General features: G+C 40.0%; 1 protein-coding gene across 11 annotated transcripts in view; it reads left to right on the top strand.

Moving 5' to 3' along the window:
* PXK (PX domain containing serine/threonine kinase like) overlaps positions 1-19412 on the top strand; it is a 115031-nt gene that overhangs the window by 82886 nt on the left and 12733 nt on the right. For all 11 annotated transcript variants that reach the window (XM_066244571.1, XM_066244570.1, XM_066244579.1 and 8 more), the window contains 7 exons: positions 360-521; positions 943-1060; positions 2273-2351; positions 4966-5014; positions 17240-17317; positions 18199-18285; positions 18739-18808. In XM_066244571.1, coding sequence (XP_066100668.1) covers positions 360-521; positions 943-1060; positions 2273-2351; positions 4966-5014; positions 17240-17317; positions 18199-18285; positions 18739-18808 — 643 coding nt within the window. The remainder of the gene's footprint in view (positions 1-359; positions 522-942; positions 1061-2272; positions 2352-4965; positions 5015-17239; positions 17318-18198; positions 18286-18738; positions 18809-19412) is intronic.

The raw sequence follows: 19412 nt of genomic DNA, 5'->3' as shown, positions 1-19412 counted from the left end.
AGCTTTACTCCTGTAGGCAGGAGAATCAAGACTTTGCCCTGAAAAGGACTTGGCCTGTTGGGATAAGAGGGTATTTAAAGTAGAGGCTTTTGGCATAAAGCTGTGTAACCCCAAACAGAATGCAGGCTGCTTCTCTGTTCTTTGGAAATGAGTGAGTTCGGCATTGCGTCACAGCTGGGAAGCATTCAGCATCACTTCTTTTTCCAGAGAAATGGATAGAGGTGGCAATTTTCTTTAGGAATCTCCCCAGTGACCTGTTTGATTTTGTTTCAAAATATATTGACTTAAATAACAAATTTAACCTGTCTTATATCTGAATGAATTGGGGGAAATATAACCTGTACGTAATTTTTAAATAGGTACTGAAGTTTCTGCATGACAAGGGATTCCCTTATGGGCATCTTCACGCCTCCAATGTGATGCTAGATGGGAACACTTGCCGGCTGCTAGACCTTGAGAATTCCTTATTGGGCCTTCCTTCTTTCTACCGATCTAACTTCTCACAATTCAGAAAAATCAATGTAAGTTGCTGAAAGTGATGAAACAGCAGGTTCATTTTGAGGTATATATTACCCCCAAGGCCAGACCCCATGACCTGCCCATGTGAGACATATGCATGAAGCAGTGAAAGGTACAGTTGGGGTAGGCCATGCCTGTTGGCCTGTTTCTCCCACAGAACATTGCTGTGTTTCCCAAGAGGCTAAGGTGAAACGGTAGATGGGAGAAGAAGGGCATAGAATCACTGATTAGAAGACCATGGAGAACAGGACTAAGATATTTGGTCTGAGCAATGCCTTGTGAGTTTTTACAAAAGGCTTTGGAGTTGCATTTTCACTGCCAGTTATGAGTGGGTCACCCAGGCCTTGTTTCTCAGTGGAAGCATTGGGACTCACAAAGCCAAGCTGAAAGAGAAACATGCCACTGCTCTCTTTTCTTCCACAGACATTGGAAAGTGTGGATGTCCACTGCTTTGGCCACTTACTATATGAAATGACTTACGGACGACCTCCAGACTCGGTGCCTGTAGACTCCTTCCCTCCTGCCCCATCTATGGCTGTGGGTCAGTACAGGGTTTGGAGGAGTCTTCTGGGCCCTGGTAGTATGCAGAGCTACTCACCCCCTTTCCAGAGTCCAAGAAAGACCCAGAGGAAGTTGTCATGCTCCACAGCCAGAAGTTTCTACCCAATCTAAAAGCAAACCAGATATGAGTAACTTACCTAAATGCACTTCACTGAAAATTCGGATGGTTTGTACATTTGTCAGGCTCTCTGAAACGGGAATTTTTGTACCGGGGATTAGAATTTTGAAAGCAGGAGCATGTAAAGAGGAGTGTAGCCAGATTGAGTTTGATCTAGAAAGAGAAGCCAAAATCAGGCAATTTGAAGCCAGTCTTGAGGGCTTGGGCAGGAGTCAGGAGGCAGACCAAGGCTGGAATGGGACCTGCAGGGAACAAGGGAGACAGGCCAGCAGGCCTAGAGCTAGGGAAGGCAGACTGCAAAGCAGACACAGGCCACATTGCATTCAGGAGCTCTTGCAGCATTGCCTGAGGGGCTGAACTGGGGGACTAGCTGGGGCATCCTTAGGATGGAGGGATGGAGGAACTGGTATAGACTCACCCACCAGACACCCTTTCATCCCCCCCCCCCCCCCCAGCCAGCTCAGAACTCACTGTAGAGTACAGATAGGGCAAGGCAGGGTAGCTCTTGTATCACTGTGTCATTGAAGTATATGCAAATCAACCCTCCAGCAAGAGAACAGGTCTTGAGACTCCTTTGTATTGAGTTTGAACAGCTGAAACTGAACAGTGACCTGTGAATGAGAAAATCTAGCTGCTTGTGTTTATATCAGCCAAGGTATTGGATGATGAGGTATCAACAATTTGCTGTTGCGTGCTGGTTTTGATTAAAAGCAGGCAAACAGCAAAATGTCTTTCGAGCTCAGAATTTTTACTTCTGTTTAGTGTTTACTTCTCTTTTCTGAAAGCAAACATTTTTATGAATGGTATCTCGAATCCTTCCTCTAGTTATCTTTGAAGTATATTTAGCCGTCTGTCAGTGTGTGGTTTCTAAGCTGCTTAGTCTGAGTCATGGGTAACGTCAGTGTTGCCAGCATCCCCCTCCCTGCGTACACCATCTGTCTGCCCGTGGAGAGTTTTGACACTGTCCTGATCAGCCTGCAGACAGTTGTTGCAAAGTGGTGGCAAACTTTTTATCACCAGGTGGATTTGCCAGCGTGTTCTGTGGAACTAAAACATGTATCTGTTCATTTCAAGTGGCCGTGTTGGAGTCTACGCTGTCTTGTGAAGCCTGTAAAAATGGCATGCCTACCATCTCCTGGCTCTTACAGATGCCGTAAGTCAATCATATGCCCTGCTTTTTATGTTCATAATGGTTGAACACCAACCACTTACCCAAGTGCCTGGTACTGCAGTAACAACTCAGTTGTAGTCCTTATAGAGTCCAAGTGACCTCTTTGCTGACAGTCACTTGCAGTATATCATGACCTTTTCTTGTGACCTCTCTGCTACCTTAGTCTGATTGCTCTCCTTTGACCTCAGTCTTGTTTTCACACGTCTCTCCCTGTCGATGTTAGCGTTGTGTGTGTCCATGTGGCAGCCTGCTTAGGTAATACCAGAGAGCCCTCTCAAGAAGTTGTCCTTTGTGACTCTGTTTTGGTGCGCCAGCTGGGCCACAGCTGTGGCTCGTTCACAAGCCAGGGGCCTTGGAGGGTCGGCCCTCCTCTGTGAGGGGGCAGTGTGTTTCTGTTTGTTCATTCACTCATGGGTAATGTTTATTAAACATCTAATTTGTACCAGGCAATGGCTGTGCTAAGGGCTAGTGACTCAGAAGAGGTGCCCCCTTAAACAGGGTTATGAACAGGTAATTGAGGAGATTGAGTAGTTCTCTGTCCCTTCATGGAGAGGCAGCAGGGAGATTAAGAAGGGTGTGTCAGAGGTTTGACAGACCTGGGGGCATATCCAGTTTCACCACTTCTACCTGAGTGTCCTTGGGCAAGATTCGTAACCTCTGGAAGCTGAGTGTTTTCATCTGTGAAATGGGGATAATAATAGTCCCTACATCTGAAGGTTGTTGGGAGGGTTTAATGAATGGTTAGTGGTACAGTACCTGGCTCTTAATAAGTGCTTATTAAATGTTAATGATGATTAATATTGATTCAGCTTTTATTTTGTGAACATCACATGCCATGTGATATGCCCAGTGCCTGGTTTGTACCAGCTTGTTGTAGATAGATCAGATGTACTGAGGAAGCAATAATATGGGGAAACAGGCAGGGGACAGCTTGAAATATGTACAACAGAGTCCAGAGGAGATAGTGTTAAGTTCAAGTTCCTTGTAGAGGGTCTGCTGTAGCCCAGACACCGTTCTAGGCCCTGGGAACACCATGAGGAGCAGAGCAGCCCAGCCTCCTGTTCCATGGATGTTACATTCTACTGTGTGACAGCAGTGAGTCCCTCTCCAAAACAGACACATTAATAACAGTGTGAATATGTGAAAATAGATCTGGTCAGGGAAACCACTTTTCACAGATTTTTAGAACAGAATGCGTTTGCATTTAGAAAACAGCCTGTATCCACATTGATTTACTTGGGTTTGTAATTCCACCCCCAAAGCCCTTACATTTTCTCCCCATCTTCCAGTTCTCAAGTGAATCCAAGTATTATTTCCTTACTTAAGTCTTTCTAATCTGTGGGCTTCAGCCTTGAGAAGAGCACTTGGAGAGGTGTGAACTGTGTCCAGTTCAGATGTGCTGACTGGAAGGAAACGGACCCTGGTCTTGGAGGGAAGAGTTATGTCTCCACCTCCAGAGCTGCCAGGGAGCGTGGTAGGAAAGGTTAATTTAACCCTGTCATTTCTCCTTGTGACGCAGTTCTCAACTTTTAGAAATGGGGACTGTTTATGGAAAGACTCACTTATGACATCTGGGCACCGCCCAAATAACCTTTAAACTCTTTGATCTGTTTTACCCAAAACAGTTCAGAGAATTCTTCATGCTATTGTTTTTAACAACATAGTTTTAAAGAAAGAGTAGTAGATATACTCTAAAAGCTGCTGTTTCTTTTTGTTTTTAATTTTTATTTATTGATTTGAGAGAGAGAGATGGATTTGTTGTTCTGCTTATTTATGCGTTCATTGGTATGTGCCCTGACTGGGGATCGAACTGGCAACCTTGGCATATCTGGATGATGAGCTGGCCACCTGAGCCACCCAACCTGAGCTAAAGCTGCTATTTCTTTTTAAGAGAGCATGAGAAACACTAATTTTCTAAGAAGAAAAAGACTTTCATATTAGATTCTAATCAGAACAATTCCTTTCTATTTACTTGCACGTTTATTTTATTGAACTCGGAAATAAATTTTATCCTCCACTGGGACAAGGAAAAAAAAAGAAAAACCAGTTATTCTATTTAGAAATATATACTCCATATGTTATTTGCAATATAATGTAAATAATAATATAATACAGCCCTGACTGGATAGCTGGGTTGGTTAGATCAACAGGCCGATGCTCAAAGGTTGCTGGTTCAATTCCTGGTCAAGGCACATACAAGAACAGAACAGTGTTTCCATCTCTCTTTCTCCCTTCCCTTGTCTCTGAAATTAATCAATAAAAAATATTTTAAAAATAATATCATGGGAAATAGTTTTGTAAAAATAATATTTTAAGTGTAAATTAATTTACAACTTGGCATGAAAGGAGTTTTGCCCTTTAGTGGGAAAATGACCTTCAGTGCATGGCTGATGCAGTGCTCCAGTAACTGGAGGGCTTCCAGGTCACACTGGTGGCGAGGAAACTTTTTTGCATGTGTTGATAAATATGAAATGGTGGACCTGGGGGTGTGGGGATTTCATGGGCTAAAGGTGTTTCATTCTGCTTTGATTGTCTTCTGAGAGTGCACCTGTTTTAAGAAAGGTTTTTTTTCCATTTTTTTTTCTTCTCTTTACAGATTATTCAGTGATGTTTTACTAACCACTTCTGAAAAGCCACAATTTAAGGTAAAGCAAATCATATGATTTTTTGGTTTGTGACATTATTAAGTTGACTTTGAAAGTTAACACTCTTTTAAAAAGAGAAGGTTTAATATTTATAATAAGGATTTGAAACAACCTAAATGTCCTAAAATTGGGGAATAATTTAATAATTCACAGTATGTCTAGTTGATAAAATATTTTTACCTAATAAAAGTAAAATTTACTAAGACATGGCATTAGCATGGGAAATTATTATCTGAGCTCTGGGGTAGGAAGGAAAGCAGGATAGAAGTAGTGTGTAGTAAATACCTGTGTCTAGAAGGAGGACGGACTGGAAGGAGGTATCCTGGGAAGCAGTGTTGTGTGATATGGAAAGAGCAGGAGCTTTGGAACCCCAAAATATCAGGTTGATGTCTTTTTTAACAGTTAGAGGAGTTCTGACAACAATAGCTTCTTTGGAACTGAAGTAGGAAATGAAAACATTTAAATTAATCATTTTACTGAAATGTCTCAGAAAATGTATTAAGCCTTGTAAATAACTATGTTCTCCTCCACCCTTGATCATCTAGCCCAGGGGTAGTCAACCTTTTTATACCTACTGCCCACTTTTGTATCTCTGTTAGTAGTAAAATTTTCTAACTGCCCACCGGTTCCACAGTAATGGTGATTTATAAAGTAGGGAAGTAACTTTACTTTATAAAATTTATAAAGCAGAGTTACAGCAAGTTAAAGCATATAATAATAATTACCAAGTACTTTATGTCGGATTTTCGCTGTTTGGCAGAATAAATCTTTATAAAACAACTTGCTATAGTTACATCTATCTTTTTACTTATACTTTGGTTGCTCCACCCACCATGAAAGCTGGAACGCCTACTAGTGGGCGGTAGGGACCAGGTTGACTACCACTGGTCTAGCCCAAGGATTATTATCAGACACCACTCTTCCCCGAAGCCAGAGAGTCTAGACAATATAGACAATATGATTTTAAAAGCCAACCTTAATTTCTTATGTATGCATTTTCTGTCTGGAAAGCTACACAAAAAACTGGTGACATTCATAGCCTCCATGGAGGGGTACTAGGTGGAAACTTTGTACTGTATATGCATCCTTTTGTATCTTTTGACTTTTGAACCATATGGCTGTATTACCTACTCAAAACATTTTTAAGCTTGTACTTTTTAGAGAATAATAAAAAGTTCAATATGACCTAGGTGTCTGTTTTCCAGGCCTGAGCTCTCCTAGTTTGAAAACCTAATAAGTTAGGAAATGAGAAGTTCAGAAGCATACTACGCTATTAAGAGTACTTTTCATCAGGAAAAAGCCTAATCTAGTGAAATGCAGAAAGTAAATCTTTGCTCTGGCCAGATAGCTCAGTTGGTTAAAACATCATCCTGAAGCACAGAGGTTGCCCATTCGATCTCCGGTCAGGACACATACAGGGACAGATCGATGTTCCTGTCTCTCTCTCTCTCACTCCCTTCCTTTCTCTAAAACCAATTTTAAACATTATTTATAAAATAAAGTAAATCTCTGACAGAGAAAATTACTCTGAATTATAAAATATTATAATTACTTGAATTTGTATGTATTCCAATAACCTATATATATTTTTTGTTTGTTTGTTTGTTTTACATAGGCAGAGATAGACAGGGACAGACAGGAACGGAGAGAGATGAGAAGCATCAATCATTAGTTTTTCGTTGCGCGTTGCGACTTCTTAGTTGTTCATTGATTGCTTTCTCATATGTGCCTTGACCGCGGGCCTTCAGCAGACTGAGTAACCCCTTGCTGGAGCCAGTGACCTTGGGTCCAAGCTGGTGAGCTTTTTGCTCAAGCCAGATGAGCCCGCACTCAGTCTGGCAACCTCGGGGTCTCGAACCTGGGTCCTTCCTCATCCCAGTCCGATGCTCTATCCACTGCGCCACCATCTGGTCAGGCTATATTTTGATTTTTCTTTTTTTTTGTGTGACAGAGAGAGAAAGATAGATAGGGACAAACAGGAAGGGAGAGAGATGAGAGGAATCAATTCTTTGTTGTGGCTCCTTAGTTGTTCATCGACTTTTTTCATATGTGCCTTTACTGGGGGGCTACAGCAGAGCAAGTGACCCCTTGCTCAAGCCAGTGACCTTGGGGTTTCGAACCTGTGACCTCTGCGTCCCAGTCTGAAGCCCTATCCACTGTGCCACTGCATGCTCAGACTGTATTTTGATTTTTTAAAAATATTTATTGATTGATTTTAGAGAGAGAGAGAGGAAAGGGGGAGAGAGAGAGAAACATTGATTTGTTGTTCCACTCATTTATGCATTCATTGGTTGGTTCTTGTATGTGCCCTGACTGAGGATCAAACCCTCAACCTTGATGTATCTTGAGGATGTTCTTAACCAGCTGAGCTGTCTGGCCAGGATAGTTTTTAATAAAAATGTTATTTATTAAAAAATAAAAAACACATTTTTTCTTTAATCATGATAAAAACAATGTAAAATTTATTCTCTTAACCAGTGTTAAGTGTACAGTTCAGTAGTGTTGAGTATATTCACATTATTGTGTTGAGAAGATCTCTAGAGTTTTTTTTTTTTTGTCTGCAAGCTCAGCCTCTAGACCCATCACTAACAACTGCCCATTTCTCCATCCCCCAGCCTTGGCAAACACAGTTCTACTGTCTGCTTCCATGATCTTGAAAACTCTAGATATCTCATATAGTGAAACCATACAGTATTTGTTCTTTTGTGACTGAGTTATTTCATTCAGTATAATGTCCTTAAGTTTTATCCATGTTATAGCATGTGATAGGATTTCCTTCTTTAAGACTGAGTAATATTCCTTCATGTGCATATAATACCATAATTTTGTTAATCCACTTATATGTCTATGGACATCCATCTCTTGAGAATTGTGAATAATGCTGCAGTGAACATGGGGTGTGCTTTGATCCTGCCTTCAGTCCCTTTGGATATATACTTAGAAGTTGCTAGATCATATGCTAAATCCATTCTTAGATTTTTTGAGGAACTTTCATACTATTTTCTATAGCAGCTATGCCATTTCACATTCCCCTTATAGGGCACCAGGTTCCAGTTTTTCCACATCCTTGCCAACACTTGTTATTTTCTGTTTTTTCAATAGTGACCATTCTAATGTGTATGAGGTGGTATCTCATTGTAGTTTTGATTTGCATTTCTCTAATAATTAGAGATGTTGATCATCTTTTCATATGCTGTTGGCTGTCTGTATATCTTTGGAGAAATATCTATTCTGGTCCTTTGCCCATTTATTTTCTCTGATTGTCTCTTTTTATTTTCTTTCAGCCTTATTGTGGTATAATCCATTTTTTATGACAAGTTCATTTTTAAATTTTTTACTTATGTTTTTGTTGTTGAGTTTAAGGAGCTGTTTGTATATTCCGGATATTAAATCCTTATCAGATACATATTTTTCTCCCATTCCATAGGTTGGGTTTACATTCTATTAATTATTTCCTTTGATGTGCAGGAGTTTTAAGTTTGATGTGGTCACATTTGTCTATTTTAGCTTTTGTTGCCTGTGCTTTCCGTGTCCTATCCAAGAGGTCATCGCCAAATACAATATCATGAAGCTTTTTCCTTATACTTTCTTCAGTCCAACTTGGAGTTAATTTTTGGATGTGGTGTCAGGTTCATGCTTTTCCATGTAGATACCCAGTTTTCCCAGGAGCATTTATTTTTTTATTTTTTATTTTTTTTAATAAATTTTTATTAATGGTAATGGGATGACATTAATAAATCAGGGTACATATATTCAAAGAAAAGAAAACATGTCTAGGTTATTTTGTCATCAAATTATGTTGCAAACCCCTCGCCCAAAGTCAGATTGTCCTCCGTCACCCTCTATCTAGTTCTCTGTGCCCCTCCCCCTCCCCCTAACTCTCTCCCTCCCTCCCTCCCATGTCCTCCCTTCCCCCCCACCCTTGGTAACCACCACACTCTTGTCCATGTCTCTTAGTCTCATTTTTATGTTCCACCAATGTATGGAATCATGTAGTTCTTGTTTTTTTCTGATTTACTTATTTCACTCCTTATAATGTTATCAAGATCCCACCATTTTGCTGTAAATGATCTGATGTCATCATTTCTTATGGCTGAGTAGTATTCCATAGTGTATATGTGCCACATCTTCTTTATCCAGTCTTCTATTGAAGGGCTTTTTGGTTGTTTCCATGTCTTGGCCACTGTGAACAGTGCTGCAATGAACATGGGGCTACATGTGTCTTCACGTATCAATATTTCTGAGGTTTTGGGGTATATACCCAGTAGAGGGATTGCTGGGTCATAAGGTAGTTCTATTTTCAGTTTTTTGAGGAACCACCATACTTTCCTCCATAATGGTTGTACTACTTTACAGTCCCACCAACAGTGAATGAGGGTTCCTTTTTCTCCACAGCCTCTCCAACATTTGCTATTACCCGTCTTGTTGATAATAGCTAATCTAACAGGAGTGAGGTGGTATCTTATTGTAGTTTTGATTTGCATTTCTCTAATAACTAATGAAGCTGAGCATCTTTTCATATATCTGTTGGCCATTTGTATCTCTTCCTGGGAGAAGTGTCTGTTCATGTCCTCTTCCCATTTTTTTATTGGATTGTTTGTTTGTTTGTTGTTGAGTTTTATGAGTTCTTTGTAAATTTTGGATATTAGGCCCTTATCTGAGCTGTCGTTTGAAAATATCAGTCCCCATATAGTTGGCTGTCTGTTTATTTTGATATCAGTTTCTCTTGCTGAGCAAAAACTTTTAATTCTGATGTAGTCCCATTCATTTATCTTTGCCTTCACTTCTCTTGCCATTGGAGTCAAGTTCATAAAATGTTCTTTAAAACCCAGGTCCATGATTTTAGTACCTATGTCTTCTTCTATGTACTTTATTGTTTCAGGTCTTATATTTAGGTCTTTGATCCATTTTGAATTAATTTTAGTACACGGGGACAGGCTGTAGTCGAGTTTCATTCTTTTGCATGTGGCTTTCCAGTTTTCCCAACACCATTTGTTGAAGAGGCTTTCTTTTCTCCATTGTGTGTTGTTGGCCCCTTTATCAAAGATTATTTGACCATATATATGTGGTTTTATTTCTGGGCTTTCTATTCTGTTCCATTGGTCTGAGTGTCTATTTTTCTGCCAATACCATGCTGTTTTGATTATCGTGGCCCTATAATATAGTTTAAAGTCAGGTATTGTAATGCCCCCAGCTTCATTCTTTTTCCTTAGGATTGTTTTGGCTATTCGGGGTTTTTTATAGTTCCATATAAATCTGATGATTTTTTGTTCCATTTCTTTAAAAAATCTCATAGGGATTTTGATGGGAATTGCATTAAATTTGTATATTGCTTTGGGTAATATGGCCATTTTGATTATATTTATTCTTCCTATCCAAGAACAAGGAATATTTTTCCATCTCATTGTATCTTTTTCGATTTCCCTTAACAATGCTTTGTAATTTTCATTATATAGGTCCTTTACGTTCTTTGTTATGTTTATTCCTAGGTATTTTATTTTTTTTGTTGCAATCGTGAAGGGGATTATTTTTTTGAGTTCGTTTTCTAATATTTCATTGTTGGCATATAGAAAGGCTATGGACGTTTGTATGTTAATTTTGTATCCTGCGACCTTACTGTATTGGTTTATTGTTTCTAATAATCTTTTTGTGGAGTCCTTCGGGTTTTCGATGTATAGGATCATATCATCAGCAAAAAGTGATAGCTTTACTTCTTCTTTTCCGATATGGATGCCTTTTATTTCTTTGTTTTGTCTGATTGCTCTGGCCAGAACTTCTAGCACCACGTTGAATAAGAGTGGAGAGAGTGGACAACCCTGTCTTGTTCCTGATTTAAGGTAGAAAGTCCTCAGTTTTATGCCGTTTAATAGGATGTTGGCTGATGGTTTATCATATATGGCCTTTATCATGTTGAGATATTTTCCTTCTATACCCATTTTGTTGAGAGTCTTAAACATAAAATTGTGTTGTATTTTATCAAAAGCCTTTTCTGCATCTATTGATAAGATCATGTGGTTTTTGTTCTTTGTTTTGTTGATATGGTGTGTTACGTTAACCGTTTTGCGTATGTTGAACCATCCTTGAGATTCTGGGATGAATCCCACTTGATCATGATGTATTATTTTTTTAATATGTTGTTGTATTCGGTTTGCCAGTATTTTGTTTAGTATTTTAGCATCTGTATTCATTAGAGATATTGGTCTGTAGTTTTCTTTCTTTGTGCCATCCTTGCCTGGTTTTGGTATGAGGGTTATATTGGCCTCATAAAATGTGTTTGGAAGTATTGTTCTTCTTCAATTTTTTGGAAGACTTTGAGTAGAATAGGAACCAAGTCTTCTTTGAATGTTTGATAGAATTCACTAGTATAACCGTCTGGGCCTGGACTTTTATTTTTGGGGAGATTTTTAATAGTTTTTTCTATTTCCTCCCTGCTGATTGGTCTGTTTAGGCTTTCTGCTTCTTCATGACTCAGTCTAGGAAGGTTGTATTGTTCTAGGAATTTATCCATTTCTTCTAGATTGTTGTATTTGGTGGCATATAATTTTTCATAGTATTCTACAATAATTCTTTGTATATCTATGATGTCTGTGGTGATCTCTCCTCTTTCATTTTGGATTTTATTTATTTGAGTCCTGTGTCTTTTTTCCTTGGTGAGTCTTGCCAAAGGTTTGTCAATTTTGTTGATCTTTTCAAAGAACCAGCTCCTTGTTTTATTGATTTTTTCTATAGTTTTTCTGTTCTCTATTTCAATTATTTCTGCTCTGATTTTTATTATCTCCTTTCTTCGGCTGGTTTTGGGTTGTCTTTGTTCTTCTTTTTCTAGTTCCTTAAGGTGTGAAGTTAAGTGGTTTACTTCGGCTCTCTCTTGTTTGTTCATATAAGCCTGAAGTGATATGAACTTTCCTCTTTTTTTTTTTTTTTTAGTTTTTTTTTTTTTATTTTATTTATTCATTTTAGAGAGGAGAGAGAGAGGGAGAGAGAGAGACAGAAAGAGAGGAGAGAGAGAGACAGGGGGGAGGAGCTGGAAGCATCAACTCCCATATGTGCCTTGACCAGGCAAGCGCAGGGTTTCGAACCGGCGACCTCAGCATTTCCAGGTTGAAGCTTTATCCACTGCGCCACCACAGGTCAGGCCTGAACTTTCCTCTTATTACTGCTTTTGCTGCATCCCAGAGATTCTGATATGTCGTATTTTCATTTTCATTTGTCTGTATATATCTTTTTATCTCTGCGCTTATTTCTTCTTTGACCCATTCATTTTTTAGAAGTATGTTGTTTAGTTTCCACATTTTTGTGGGTATTTCCCCCTCTTTTTTGCAGTTGAATTCTAGTTTCAAGGCTTTATGATCAGAAAATATGCTTGGTACAATTTCAATTTTTCTAAATTTGCTGATATTGTCTTTGTGGCCCAACATATGGTCAATTCTTGAGAATGTTCCATGTACACTAGAGAAAAATGTATACTCTGTCGCTTTGGGATGAAGTGTCCTGTAGATGTCTATCATATCCAGGTGTTCTAGTATTTCGTTTAAGGCCACTATATCTTTATTGATTCTCTGTTTGGATGACCGATCTAGAGCCGTCAGCGGTGTATTAGGTCTCCAAGTATGATTGTATTTTTGTTAGTTTTTGTTTTAAGGTCAATAAGTAGCTGTCTTATATATTTTGGTGCTCCTTGGTTTGGTGCATATATATTAAGGATTGTTATGTCTTCTTGATTCAACTTCCCCTTAATCATTATGAAATGACCATTTTTGTCTCTGAGTACTTTTTCTGTCTTGTAGTCAGCATTATTAGATATGAGTATTGCTACACCTGCTTTTTTTTGGGTGTTGTTTGCTTGGAGTATTGTTTTCCAGCCTTTCACTTTGAATTTGTTTTTATCCTTGTTGCTTAGATGTGTTTCTTGTAGGCAGCATATAGTTGGATTTTCTTTTTTAATCCATTCTGCTACTCTGTGTCTTTTTATTGGTAAGTTTAATCCATTTACATTTAGTGTAATTATTGACACTTGTGGGTTCCCTACTGCCATTTTATAAATTGCTTTCTGTTAGTTTTGTATCTAGTTTGATTCTTCTCTTTTGTTTTTCTATCATTTGTTTTTGTTTGTTTGTGTTCCATACTTCTTTCCTCTGTTGCTACCTTTTTTAAGTCAAGTGTTTTTGTGGTGGTTTTTTTAAGGGTGGTTACCATTAAGTAATGAAAAGGGTACCTACCATATTCATTGTAGTACCCTATCTTATAAGTATTTCTGCACTTCATCATCCTTTGCTACTGTTAATCTCCATCCTCTCCCCCCTTTTTTTCCTTTGTTGTCACAGTTTAAGTTTGGTTTTATTGTGTTCTTGGTGGAGCTGTTACTTGTGGTGTTGTTTTCTTTTGTTCTTTGAATCTGGTTGGAAAACCCCCCTTAGTATTTCCTGGAGTGGGGGCTTTCTGTTGATAAATTCTCTCATCTTTTCTGTATTTGTGAATGTTTTTATATCTCCTTCATACTTGAAGGATAGCTTTGATGGGTATAGTATTCTTGGCTGAAAGTTCCTCTCTTTCAGGGCTTTAAATATTGGGGTCCACTCTCTTCTAGCTTGTAGAGTTTCTGCTGAGAAATCTGATGATAATCTAATAGGCCTTCCTTTATATGTTGTACTCTTCTTTTGCCTGGCTGCCTTGAGAATTTTTTCTTTGTCATTGGTTTGTGTCATCTTTATTATGATGTGCCTTGGAGTGGGTTTATTGGGGTTAAGAAAACTTGGTGTTCTGTTTGCTTCTTGAATTTGAGGCTTTAGTTCCTTCCACAGGCTTGGGAAGTTCTCGTCTATTATTTGTTTGAGTATATTCTCCATTCCATTTTCTTTCTCTTCTCCCTCTGATATACCTATTATTCTTATGTTATTCTTTCTGATGGAGTCAGACAATTCCTGTAGGGCTTTCTCGTTTTTTATTATTTTTGAGTCTCTTTCTTCTTCTCTCTGTTGTGCCTCAAGTTGTTTGTCTTCTATGTCACTAATCCTATCTTCAATCTGGGCTGTTCTGTTAGCTAAGCTTGTTACCTCGTTTTTCAGCTCGTGAATTGAGTTTTTCATTTCTGTTTGATTTGTTTTTATAGTTTCAATTTCCTTGGTAATATATTCTTTGTGTTCATTGAGTTGTTTTCTGATCTCCCTATATTGCCTTTCTGTGTTTTCTTGTATATCTCTGAGTATTTTTAAGATTTCTATTTTAAATTCTCTGTCATTTAGCTCCAAGGCTTCCAATATGTTAAGTCTTTTCTCCATAGATTTTTCCACATCTATTTGTGTTACCTCTCTTTCTTTTGTATCCATAATATTCGATTTCCTCTTTCTTATTGGCATCTGAGGGTGGTCTTATTGATAGCACTAATTAGAATTAATAAAGAGTAAAAAGTAAAAAAAAAAAAAAAAAAGGTAAAACACCCCACAAAAAAAACCAGTAATAATTTATTATTTCCCCCTTTTTTTCTCTCTTCTCTTTCCCTCCTCTCTCCTCCTCAGGGAAATATCGTGCCTATAATGGAGGACCTGATTTGGGGTGAAGAGTTCAAGGGGCAAAAAAAAGGGAATAGGGACCTACTAAATGCAAAAAAAAAAAAAAAGGAAGAAAATCTTAGACAAGCATAAGATGATTTGCTTGTAAGTGATGGTCAACTAAGAGATATAATGAGAGGGATAAGAGGGAACCAGAAAAAAGGACCAAAAAAGAATAATAAAGAAGAAAAAATAAAAATAATAAGTAAAAATCTGTTGTATTAAGTGGAGCAAAGACTAAATACAATGGAGACCTTGGGTTGGGAGGACCCAAAATGCCACAAAAAGAAACAAACAAGAAAAAAAAATAAAAACAAAAGCAAAAAAGAGAAATAAAGCCAAAAAAAAGCATTGAGTCCCAAATTAACTAATTTGTTCGTGATTGAGGATTATATGGGAGGAAAGTAAAATGAGAAAAGAAAAAACGAATAGAAAAGAAAAAATAAGAAAAAGAGAAAAACGAAGGAAGAAATAAAATAGGAAGAGAAAAAAAACAAAATAAAGCAAGACAAAAAAAAAAAGAGGAGAGAGTGAGAGTTAAGTGTTTTGGAGTATAACCTTAAAGGAGGGTGAGGATGAAGAAGAAAAATAAAATGCAACACTCATGAGTAGTGTAGTTCAAGAAAGGGGAAGTATAAGATGGGCAGAGAATAGAAGGACCGAGGTGGAGGAAATAAAGGCAAAAAGATAGAAGAAACAAACAACAACAACAACAACAAAAAATTAGTGGATCAAGTTGTAAAGTCTGTGGGTTTTTCTTGATTTTGAGAGGTTAACTTCTTCCTTTTTCTTTTCTGTCCCTCTTCCTGGTCAGTGACTCTGTACCCCAGGCTCTGCCCCTGTGTCACTCTTAGGTAGGGATTTGCAGTTGATGGGATTCTATGGCAATGTCATATAATTGGCTTTAGTCTTGCTGGAAGTAAAGGCTTGTTGGCGTTTGCAAGGTTCAACGATGAGAGAGTTTGCTTTCCTGGATTCTCTCTCCTAGTCCCCCCTTTCTGAATTAGCAGCCTGGTGATCCAGCTATAAGGCTGCAACTGCTTCTGCCTGGGGAGTAAGAGGCTCAAAGAGCTGGGAAATCCCCACTCTATCCCCACTCAGTGCAAGGCTTTGGGAAAGGCTCTGACAGTCAGGGCCTCCAGTGTAATCAGGCGGGGGTGGGAGTCAATTGTTGTCAAGGTGACTGATCAGCGCCTATCATTTAGTTGGACCTCTCAACCCAGGCTTTCCACACTTTGTAGCCTGTTTTTGCAGGGAAGAAGAGGCACTAGTCTCTGCTTACGACTAGTGTAGTATAGACCTTATTATCTGCCAAGTCCTTCTTGTTAGCGTTTATCCCTGAATATGGAGGCTCTATCAATCAGAAGTTGCCCCCACCCCTTTAGCGAGAGGCACTAAAAAATATCACGCCTCTTGTCTTGGATCGCTGAACTGAGAGAGATCTTATCAATTAGAACCGAGGGTGCGCAGATCTCATGGGTTAAGCTAATTTCAGTGATTGGGTCGCAGCTGTGTTTCCGAAGGTATTTTAGGCTGCCTGCGCGCGCCCCTCCCCCAAGGCTTGATTGTTAGCTTGAATGGCTGGGTGAGGTGCCCCGCCCACGGAGAGAATCTCCCAAGCCTCTCCCGCTCGCCCCGCCGCTGGCGGCTGGACCGCACCAGGCGCAGGATAATGGAGCCCCCTGGGTGTGCGGGACAGCAGGGCGCCCTGGGCGCGTGGAATGCCCAAGGCACGCGCGCGAATGGGGCGCTCCGGGCACCGGTGGCCGGCGACCCCCACTCGCAGTGTGCGGGCCGCTGGGAACGTCAGCGGTGCTCAACCTGACCGGGCGTGCGCGGTTGCTCGCGGCGACTCCTGGCGGCTGCTCGCGGTGGCAGCTCGCGTCGGCCGCTCGTGGCGGCTCGTGGTTCCCAAGTATATGGGCTGACTCACCACAGGCGCACTTCCTTGCGGTTTGAAAGAACGTCCCTGTGGTAGCTTCCTCCACACCCTCGTCTCTCAGATTCAAGTGATAACAGTCCTTTCGCTATCAGTTTGTGTGGAACTCCGGAATGCTCCGAGGATAAATTTTTCTGTTTCTAGTTGATAAATTTGTTGTGATTTAGGGGAGAGCTGTCGGACGCGCTGCTCACGGCGCCATTTCCGTGACGTCACTAGGAGCATTTCTTAAAAAAACAGTCCGTTCCCAATTATGTGATTTTGGCTTCCTTGTTCAAAGATCATTTGACCATATACATGTGGGTTTATTTGCAGGCTCTCTATTCTGTTCCATTGGTATGTGTCTTTCTTCATGCTAGTATCACACTGTTTTGATTATCTTGATTACTGTAGCTTTGTAATATATTGTGAATCAGGAAGTGTGAGGCCTTCAGTTTTTATCTTCTTTTCAAGATTGTTTTGATAATTTAGGGTTCCTTGAGAATTAGTTGAGATACTTGAAACTTGTATCATGTCTATTTTTGTGTTCATTTTATATGTTTACATATAAGAAATGCTAATGAACTGAATGAGTTGGGGATACTAGAAGTGGCCAGGACAGGATTCAAGTGGACAGCTTATAATTGATTTTATTCTAGAAGCCCTCCTCCTTGATAGCCACCTGCTCTTTCATTAAAACCAGGATTTGGGAGATTCTCCAGCCATTTTTCTCAGTAGATAATGTGCTTTCTCCTCTTTCAGATCCCCACAAAGTTAAAAGAGGCATTGAGAATTGCCAAAGAATGTATAGAAAAGAGACTAACCGAGGAACAGAAACAGGTAAATTACTTGTAGCCCCCCCCCTTACCCTTTGTTCTTTAGTGTCACCACCCTCTGCTGTAGAATTCATACTGATTCACTTTTTTTAAGCATTTTTAATTTTATTTATTTATTTATTTATTTATTGGCAGAGAGAGTTAGAGAGAGGGACAGCTAGGAAGGAAGAGAGATGAGAAGTATCAATTTTTCGTTGCAGCACCTAGTTATTCATTGATTGCTTTCTCATATGTGCCTTGACCTGGGGGGCTACAGCAGACTGAGTGACCCTTTGCTCAAACCAGCGACCTTGGGCTCAAGCTGGTGAGCTTTGCTCAAACCAGATGAGCCCACGCTCAAGCTGGTGACCTTGGTTGGGGTCTCGAACCTGGGTCCTCCGCATCCTAGTCCGATACTCTATCCACTGCGCCACTGCCTAGTCAGGCACAGTGATTCACTTTTAACTCATTGTTCATTCCACAAACATTTCTCGCATATTTGCTGGAGTCAAACTCCAGGCTCAGTGTGTGAGACAATCGAACTCTTCCCTGTCCTCCTCTTAAGGAGCTTGGCCTTCTGGGGAAACAGACAGGTCCCTAAAGGGTGGTTATCCTTTATGATCATGGCAGGCTGGGTCATGGTGGGCATGCATGGTCCATGAAGATAAACTGGGGTCCACACTTATCTTCTCTAAGGGAAGGAGGCAGGAAGGAGGTGGGGGAAGTGAGAAAGGTCTTTACCCTCGGGCATACTGTTCTCCCAGACATTCAGACCTGACCTTGGAGGCACAGAGGCTGAGCAGGGAAAGACTTTTTTAATCTAAATAATTTGATTTGGAAAAGCATGTTTGATTTTCATTAGTGTAGGCTAGGCTTACATTAGTGGTAAATTGTGCTCTCTTTCAGATTCACCAGCATCGAAGGCTGGCAAGAGCTCAGTCTCACCATGGTTCTGAAGAAGAAAGAAAAAAGAGAAAGATCTTAGCTCGAAAGGTAAGCCTGCTGGCTCTCAGAATTCTCTCTGTGTGCAGAACAGTTCTGGGTTCCATGTGAAGAGAGTTCTGGGTCAGTGGTGCACATTTAGTAAAGGACAGATTTTGTGCTATATCTCCCTGAAAGCTAAAACTATTTGCAGATGACTGGTTTGCAGCTTTTTAAAAGGAGCAACATAATATCAGGAAAGAAACAGACCGTGTGATTTCCTGGCTTGCTAGGCTGATTGTGGCGTACTGTAACTGATGGGGAGAGGTTGGCCTCAGATAATAGTCAGCATGGGTGGTTTTATTTTTCCCTTTGGTTTTGGCTTGTGCCTTCTTCACTGTATTAAGTTATGAGGCCAAATATGACCTTGTGTGTGGATAGTTTAAGTGTGTGCCTAGAAAATGTTTTTATTCTCTCAGCTTCAGTGCATTTACTCTTTGCTTCTCCTCCCCCCTTTTTTTTAAGAAATCAAAACGATCTGCTATTGAAAATAGTGAAGAACATTCAGCAAAATATAACAACTCCAATAATTCAGGTAACTGGTTATAGGTTGCAGTGGAGCCCAGCATCCAAAGACCAGGACCTGGAGTCTGTAGTTGATCAAGAGGTCTTGGGGTTCTGGTAGCCAGAGGTTGGTAACAGAGGTAGAAAACAAAGGAATTCTGTTCCCAATGAAGTATTACCACAGTATTCATGGCTTACAGGACTTGAGTGCTGGAAGGGAGATTATTGGGTAAGCCAGGCTCTTCACTAATGGCAGGACTTGATCAACCAGAGATGAGCATTATCCATGGAAGATAAACCAACCCAACTTAAAATTCAAAGCGTCCTGTTTGTCAGTGGAGCCTGCATGAACAGAAAGGGCCTTAAATCCTGTTCTCTGCTCTGGTCACCATGTGGTAGGACATTGTGCCCTCCTATGTTAAGGAAAGGACTCGACAGTATGTGGGGATGGCAAAAAGCAATATTCCCAAAGGGCCAAGGTGGTACAGAGAGCACTGTCCTAGGTTGGCAGTCATTGCTGCCACTCCTGGCTGCTGCTCTTGCAGCCCTGCTGGCTTTGGGCCTTAATGTCCCCATCTTTGGAAATTAGGGCCAGATTGAATACTTGCTTGAGATCTTCCAGTTCTTCTATCTTA

The sequence above is a fragment of the Saccopteryx bilineata genome, chromosome 10 (genome assembly GCF_036850765.1).
Source record: "Saccopteryx bilineata isolate mSacBil1 chromosome 10, mSacBil1_pri_phased_curated, whole genome shotgun sequence".
NCBI lineage: Eukaryota > Metazoa > Chordata > Mammalia > Chiroptera > Emballonuridae > Saccopteryx > Saccopteryx bilineata.
Note: the sequence above shows the minus strand (reverse complement) of the source record. Positions and strands in the feature narration are given on the sequence as shown.